Raw genomic sequence first — 8,299 nt, 5'->3', positions numbered from 1 at the left:
AAGTAAATGTATCCCGTAGTGACGGGAGCTGTGCCGCATCTCATTAACTCGAGCTCTGAGAATTACCATTAATGTTGCCAAAACGGGAATTATTAATCCAGAAGGTTTACTTGTTTTGGTTTGTTTTGTTACAACACACACACACACACACATATATATATATATATATATATATATATATATATATATATATATATATATATATATATATATATATGATAGGAGAAATATATTAAATAATATTGTGTAAAGCTGCGATCAATGTTCTTTGAGATATGAGCTGACCGACACCGACAGCAACATTTCGCCAACTCGCTCGCCATCACTTACCGTTGTCGAGCTAATGTAATATTCAGGAAATCACGGTAATGTTTTTCAGTTTTATAAGGTCTAATGTATAAAGGCGTGTTTTATTATGGAGCATGCCTGGGCATGTCTCTTCAGATGTGCTTTATGAAGCTGCGCGTGGCAACCCTGCAGCAGTCATCGAGACTGAGACTCGAGGAGAGAAGCAGACACACGGCTCGAATGTGAATATCAGCAGCTATACACAATGCCTGTAAGTACGTTACCTCAGCTAGACAACGATTCTCACATTTGACAGCTGTTAATATAAACTATCGTCTGGCGTTTTTATATCAGCTCGGTTGCTGGATATTTTAACCGTGCGGTAAACATGGGAAAAGTCTGTTATTTCACGTGGTGCTTGCGCGCGCAGGGTTCAGATAGGGCCTAATGTTTCACTTACATGAGTGATACATAAACTTGTGCAAGGCACCGAGTAAAGTGATAGCTTGGATAAGACTGATGTTTTATCAGTTTTTTTAAATCTATGGTATTGTAGTTTTCAGACTGAGAATGATGAGTGAAGAATATGGCTGTTGAAAAAATATTTTTTTGTCCAAAGAAGCATGGTGTCAGACGGTAGTGTTTTTGCTATAGTGTTTCTGTTACATAAATATAAACTAATTTTGCCTAAATAGTAGATTTAGTTATTAACAGAGTAAAATGACTCATATTGTTGGAGGAAGTGTATAGTAACATTTATGGGGGGTATGTGTGAGAGAGAAAAACAGAATTTTATGTAATGTTTTTAAATATTTTATTTAGTTAAAATCAGAATATTTACATTACACACCTTTTAAAATTAAAGTATTTACATAATTGCTTATATATGAAATTTATATAAAGTTATATATTAAATGTGTGTAATTTTATGTAAATAATTAAACTCAAAACATTTCTTTTCACTAATATATATATATATATATATGTACATATACACTAACTATTTATGTGTGTTTGTGTAATTATATGTACATATTTAATTGTAATAGTTATTTGTAATTATTTTATATACAAAACAAAAAAACTATATTTTAACTAGGGCTATCACCAATTATTATTTTGGTAATCGAATAATTATAATAATTCTTTTTTTTTTTTTTTTGTAAAAAAATAGACCTTAGTGAACAGTAGCCTTTAAAATGACTTAAAATTCATATATAATGGCAATGAGGACATAATTATGATTTCAAATAAACTATCAAACGCAAGTAATCATATGGTTTTATTGAACAAAACTGGTAAATACATAACATATTATAAACAGAAGATTACACATTATAATTACGCATCATATCAAATGCCTGTGGAGATGCCAACGGCCTGACGATTGTTTTTACACTTTTTGCAGTGTGATCTATTCCTTTTTTAATATTGACTAAACAACATGTAATTCAAATGTCCACTTAATCTTTAATATTTGGCCATTTCTTTACGATGGAAGTGCTACAGCCGCATTGATTTCCTAAATATGTTGACATCAAAACAGTTACTCAACAAGGACGAAATCCAGTCTGTTACTTTTTCAAACAGAGTGCCCAAATTGAATCGAGGAATTGTGACAGCCAGCCCTAATTTGAACTATATTTTAACAGCTGGCCAAAGATCTGCTGAACCCGTCCTTTGATATTGAAAGAAGACAGCATAAGAAGAAAAGGCTTGTGCAGAGTCCCAACTCGTACTTCATGGATGTAAAATGCCCAGGTTTGAGATCTTCTTTAGAGGGTTTGGTTGCCTTATCATGTGTAATATATCACACTTATTTTATCTTTTCTCTTTCTCTCCCTACAGGTTGTTATAAGATCACGACTGTGTTCAGTCATGCGCAGACGGTTGTGTTGTGCGTCGGGTGTTCAACAGTGCTCTGCCAGCCCACAGGAGGAAAAGCAAGACTGACCGAGGGTGTGTATTTGCTGAATGATTGTAAAACAGATCCAGGTCTGGGTTGTGCTTTTAAATCATAAGTAACTATAAATCACAATATTTGATCCAGTTTCTCAAGCTACGCATTTTCTTTTTTCAAATAGGTTGTTCTTTCAGAAGAAAGCAGCACTGAGAAGAATGAAAATGAAGTGATGCTTTGAATACAAAGATTTGTGCAACTTCTTAATGCCTTAATTTTTCATTGATTACAGTGAATGAACTTTAAATATGATTATGAATGGTGCATGGCAGGTTCTTTCTACCATCAGTTCAGTGCTTCTTAATACAGTTTCTTTTGCATGATACAATTGCATCCTGCAATTTAATCCAAACAAATATATTGAAAACAGTCAGTGCAGCATTTTCAGTTTAATTTCTCATCCCATATGATATTCAGCTCCTCTGTGTCATGTTATGTAATTTTTAACATTTATCTTTTATTGCTGAAACCTTTCATATCTATCTGCACTACCATTTAAGTTTGGGGAGGGTATAGATTTTCAGAAAGTCTCTCTAGCTCACCAAGTCTGTATTTATTTGATGAAAAATACAGTAATATTGTGAAATATTAAGATCATATGATGTAGTTTATTTCTGTGATGCATGCTGAATTTTCAGCATCATTACTCCATTCTTCAGAGTCACATGATCCTTCAGAGATCATTCTAATTTACTAATTAGTTTCCTATTATCGAAACAGTTGTTCTTATTATTTTTGTGGAACCCATTTTTTTCTCAGGACTTTTTTGTGAATATAATATTCAAAAGCAGCATTTATTTAAAGTGGATTTTTCCTTACCATAACTTTTTCAATTTGATGTATCCTTGTTGATTAAATGTATTGATTTCTTGAAAATAAATAAAAATACATAATCTTACTGACCCCAGACTTTAAATTGGATGTGAGGGTTTTATATAATATACAATTAGCTAGAAAATTATAAAAATTATAAAAAAAATTTCATTGCTTTAACTTACTTGGCAGTTGTGTAAAGAAGGGATTTAATTAAATGTTTTATTTGTGAACAATAAAACATTTTAAGGGAGGAAACGACACAATAAATGTATGGTGTGTCACATTCTTAAAAAATGTACAAATACAGATTTTCAACTGGCAAAAAAAACAAGACAAAAAAACAAGTACAGCACCCACTCAACCAAAGCACATCGACAGATTATTATACAAAAGTAAACGGGTTAAAACATACGGAATACATTTACATGCAAATTTAAACTACTAAATTTCATTTGTAAATTAATGACAGTTTTATCCAAAATAGATGCTTTAATTAAATGTCTGGTGATACTCATTTATGGTGGTAATTGCCAACAAAAAAAAAGTAATAATCCTGGCTCCTCATCAGAAACTTCACAAAGAATTCCAATGGTGGCAAGAAAATGGTCCGTTTCATAAGGCTTGGTGAGGAAATTCTTGCTGTACATATTGCTCGGCAAGAATTCAATGTAACTGGCCTAATATTTGGTGTATATTTGCAGTCACACAAGAATTGCACCAGTGTTTCTTATACATGAGATTTACTGAGTCTGGCACTGGACGCCACTATGCCTGGGACCTTCGTCTTCATCGTAGGCTTCACCACCGTAGTTTCTCTTTTGTCTTTCATAGTCTACTTCACACAGGTCCACCTCTTCCATATCATCTGACATCATGACGTGATCTCTGACAGGAAGTAGCCTCTCCAGGTCAGGCAGCATGTGCTCAGGTAGCCAATGTTTATCAGGGAACTCAATCTGAGGGAACAGAACGCCTTCTGTAAGATATGACCGGCTCAACACAAATTACAATTTAATCATTGTTTGCTTTCACACAAGTTTTTCCTCTATTATTATCATTTTTTGTTTGGTTTTTATACACAATTTGTTTTTAATATAGGTTGCAAAGCAAAATACTATAAAATATCAATTAAGAAATTAATAATCAAAACAATCCCACATTATATTAAATTGCTTTAATGTGCATTTAATTAGGTTTTATTAGTAACTTGTTTTTCTTTTAGCAGTGCTCTCTTTAACAGCAATTTATTTTGTTCCTAGAAGATGCTAACTAAAATTTAAATAAATATTATAATAATCATAATTTTTATTTATTTTCAGTATTTTGATATGCATTAAGTTAATGTTTAAATACGTTTATACCAAATTAGTTTTGTTTTTGTTCTTAGAAGATGCAAAGAAAACTTAAACACAAACGGTAAAAGAATACAATATATTAGCAATATAATAGTATGGTTATTAATTATCAAAAAACTGATTTAAAATTAATTTGTCTTATTTTCAATTATTTTAATTTATAACTTGGCAGTAGGCCATCTATTTATTGTTCGTTTCTAGAAGATGTGAAGCAACGTCAAATAAAATAAACCATGATGCAATAAAAATAATAAAACATAATAGTAATATAATCAGATCAAATGTGTAACACGCGGTACTAACTTACCTCAAACTGTATGATGAGAAGACCTTTCTCATAAGGGTCTCTATACAAAGGCATTCCCTCATTATGAATACATTTTACATCATTAGGTCTGATTACTTTTCCTAAAAGAAAAAATAATAAAAATTCAGATGAATCCAAATGTATTTATTTCATACTTTAAATGTTTAATTTGATCAAAATATAATTCTCAAATAATAGACTCAAATATTCTTCACAAAATATAGTATATAGGACATACCTGGAGCTGATTGGATGAGCAACAATCGGTTATCTAGCGTACAAACAGTTTTTTTAAACCCACAGAGCGCTTCCACCAGCTTGATCTTCATCTTCATGATCAGGTTGTCATTATTTCTTTGGAAGACTGAGTGTTCTTTCAAGTCGAGTACGATTATAACATCACCAGGCTCCAGTCCAGGCTCTTGATCTCCTTCTCCTTGGAATGTGATCTTCTGGCCGTCCTTCATACCTGTGACAAAGACCATTATTAGTATGTTTCTAAAATACTTTTGAAGGCAGTAAGGCCTGGAATTATCCAAAGTTCCTCTACCTTTGTCAATATGGACTTCAAGAATCTTCTTCTTGCGTTCTACTTTGTGTCCATTGCAGTTCTTGCAGCGGTCCTTGGAGTTGAACCTCTCTCCCTGTCCTTGGCAGTCGGAGCACATGCTCTGAATCTGCTGAATCATTCCCGGTCCGATCTGTTGCACCTGGACCTGAACCCCTCTTCCTTTGCATGTTGAGCATTTTTCAATTGCGCCTTTTTTGCCTCCATAACCTGCAAGATAGATCATTTACATATGATATATTTAAATCACCATTGGGTCTTGAACTACAATATTATTATAACAATCTACCAATTAAACGAACTCCGTAGAACTTCTTACCATCACATTTTTCACAGATCACATTCTTCTGAAGACCAAGTTTTCTGGTTGAGCCATTGTACAATTCCTCCAGTGTGATTCCCAGCTGGTGAACCACATTCTTACCTGAAAAAGTTAAGATAACAGTATTAGCAACCAACATTTAAGTGCACAAACTATATTTAGGACCCCCAAAACCTTTCATTAACTTCCCATGGGGGGACGCTACAAAACACCACAGCTGCTCACTGCCACCTGCTGCAGTAAATAAATGTCTCACCTTTTCTTTCTCTCTGCATTCTGCCTCCGCCACCAAAGAACATGTTGAAAATGTCCATGGGAGATCCTCCTCCTCCCGTGCCTCCTTCCTTTATGGCTTGTTCACCACCTTGGTCATACAAATCCCGCTTTTTGGGATCTGACAGGACCTCGTAGGCTTGTGATATGAGTTTAAACTGGTGGAATAGAAAGGAAACTTATAGTACTCATTTTAATAATGCATGCATAAATACTTCCCATCATGCATCAGTTTCCATGGAGCATATAATAACAGTTCAAATGAGTTCTACTGAAGACCTAAGTGCCATAAAGCCTTCCTGTGTCAGGTATTTTCCTTTAATAATTAACAAAAGTATAGTATTAGTATTTTAAAATGATATTATTATCATTATTATTATATATTATATAGATTACCTTTCTTCTTTGCCACTTGTTGAGCGTTTTTTTTCTACCTCAATTCATTTTCTTTTTTTTCTTTTTTTTCACTTAGGCTTTTTTTACAACACTTTGTATTAGGATTTTTAATTTCCCCCCAACTTTAACCATTTATTATTTTTGTCATTTTATCACAGACTTTTTATTTTTCTTACTTTAATATTTTGGATTTCTTTTTTTTTCCTCCATGATTTTTATTTGTGTTGATTTTTGGCAATTGGCAGTTTGGTCTCTTCCTCTCAAAGACAGTTCTAACAAATATCTAAGTAAAAACAGATAAAACAACATAAAAAAAAAAACAAGATAAAAAATATATATAGTAATTAAAAAAAAGCCAACCAGCATGAATTATTTGCATCCATAAATGCGGATAGATCTCAAAGCGATCATATGTTTAGAAACGCATGACGCAGCTCACGTGATTGTTCGGGACACTTCCAGAAAGTTCCACTCTTTTCTGTCGCTGTATTTATCACTCAACGTGAAACATGATACGGTGTCCAGTAAGTCTCCACTTACTTTCTCGCCTTCGTTCGGGTTTTTATCCGGGTGATATTTCAGCGCCAGTTTCCGATATGCCTTCTTGATCTCGTCCAGCGAGGCTTTTGGACTCACGCCGAGCAGATCGTAGAAACCTGTTTCTCGAACCATCTTTGACAGGAATCAGCTACAGAGAACAGGAACACAACATATCAACAGTCCTGCCTAGTCTGCCTATGACTTAGTTAAAAAGCATAATAAATGCAATGTTTATTCATGAAACTAGACATACTTATAATACATTAAACAATATTAGAGCAGGTTAATGCAAGCTGTCACTTGAATAACAACAGAATGTAGGTTAATTTACTTGAAAGCTAAAGTGATACTCAAACTGTACGTTACGTTACATTAGACTCTAGAGAATACTTCAAATAAAGCTTCGCGAGCCGTGTTTGTGTGTTATGAGTTTGTAATACTCACAGGAATAAAAGAAGAGGAAAAGCCGGTTCGCTGTTTCGCGTCGCGTCGCGTGCGTCTCTCTGCTTGTGTGACTGTTCTGTTGTTCTTCTGCCCGAGCGCCGCGCGCGCTGTCGCTCTTATATAACGCCTCGCGCTCCAGAACCTTCTCGAGCGTCGGTGCGAAGCATAGATGGAACAAGGAAATGCAGCCTCACATGGTATTTGAGATGCTTTTACGGTCTCCAGACAGTTATGATGAGTTATTTTGTTTTCGCATGCCAACAACAACAATAATAATAATCAAGCCAATTTAATATATAGAACGTAGCTATATTACTAAAGTAAATCTAAGTAAAGGAGAGCCAATGTTGTGTCAATCTAGCGCTTTATACAATACATCAAAGGCTGTTTGAGAGCAGCTTTACAGGGATAAACAGGAAAATAATTATTGAAAAAATGTAAAATGATTCAATGTCATTCCAAAAATTTATTTGCCTTGAGATTTGTTCTGGCAATTGCTCGGCAGAGGTCGCTCTTTAACAAACGTTTCATCAGGCTACATGACGATGGTGGATATATTACGTATAGTTGTGATGATATTTATTCATTTATTTCTTTTAGTGTCATTTTAATTTTATTTAATTTTAGTACATAAACTGTTTTCTGGACACTTAGCTGAAATAACAAGTTAAATGCTGATTTTATTGCAAGCAATATAAAATATGAATCTGAATAAGGACTATACACTCACCCGTCAAATTGCTTGGTAAAACAAACTGATAATCAACCAATCACATGGCAGCAACTCGATGCATTTAGGCGTCTACCCACATAGCATAGCATAGTATGAACAAAGGCGGAGTTTCTCCGCGTCTAGAGAGCTCAGCACTGCGGATCATTTCAGAAAGATAACAGCTTTAACACCGGTATTAAAGACTTTTTAAAATAAGTTGAGCTCAAAACTCACTCTTAGTTAGCAGCAAGTGTTTGAAATAACTTGATCCGATGTGGATTATAACCACTAAACAAGGCAGAAATATTTATAAGCGAT

The 8,299-nt window shown here is 34.0% G+C and overlaps 2 protein-coding genes across 3 annotated transcripts; one reads left to right on the top strand and one right to left on the bottom strand.

The window, feature by feature from the left end:
- The first annotated feature begins 395 nt into the window (after positions 1–395).
- On the top strand, positions 396–2,500 carry LOC132133064 (small ribosomal subunit protein eS27-like). The gene is made up of 4 exons (XM_059545756.1): positions 396–559; positions 1,941–2,049; positions 2,137–2,247; positions 2,373–2,500. Exons 1-4 carry the CDS (start codon positions 554–556, stop codon positions 2,399–2,401), a joined length of 255 nt encoding a protein of 84 aa, XP_059401739.1. The 5' UTR covers positions 396–553; the 3' UTR covers positions 2,402–2,500.
- Positions 2,501–3,269: 769 nt separating this feature from the next.
- Positions 3,270–7,432, bottom strand: LOC132133419 (dnaJ homolog subfamily A member 4-like). Of its 2 annotated transcripts, none has more exons than XM_059546225.1 (8): positions 7,270–7,432; positions 6,826–6,973; positions 5,873–6,047; positions 5,614–5,718; positions 5,277–5,504; positions 4,965–5,195; positions 4,727–4,827; positions 3,270–4,020 (listed from the first exon to the last, which is right to left on the bottom strand). In XM_059546225.1, exons 2-8 carry the CDS (start codon positions 6,955–6,957, stop codon positions 3,805–3,807), a joined length of 1,188 nt encoding a protein of 395 aa, XP_059402208.1. In that variant the 5' UTR covers positions 6,958–6,973; positions 7,270–7,432; the 3' UTR covers positions 3,270–3,804. The 2 variants fall into 2 exon arrangements, with proteins under 2 accessions (XP_059402208.1, XP_059402209.1); XM_059546226.1 differs by lacking the exon at positions 7,270–7,432 and adding an exon at positions 6,462–6,568 and having other exon boundaries at positions 6,725–6,838.
- Between the last annotated feature and the right edge of the window lie 867 nt (positions 7,433–8,299).

The sequence above is a fragment of the Carassius carassius genome, chromosome 50 (genome assembly GCF_963082965.1).
Source record: "Carassius carassius chromosome 50, fCarCar2.1, whole genome shotgun sequence".
Taxonomy (NCBI): Eukaryota; Metazoa; Chordata; class Actinopteri; order Cypriniformes; family Cyprinidae; genus Carassius; species Carassius carassius.
The sequence above is the reverse complement of the archived record's forward strand: the minus strand, read 5'-3'. Positions and strand labels throughout refer to the sequence as shown.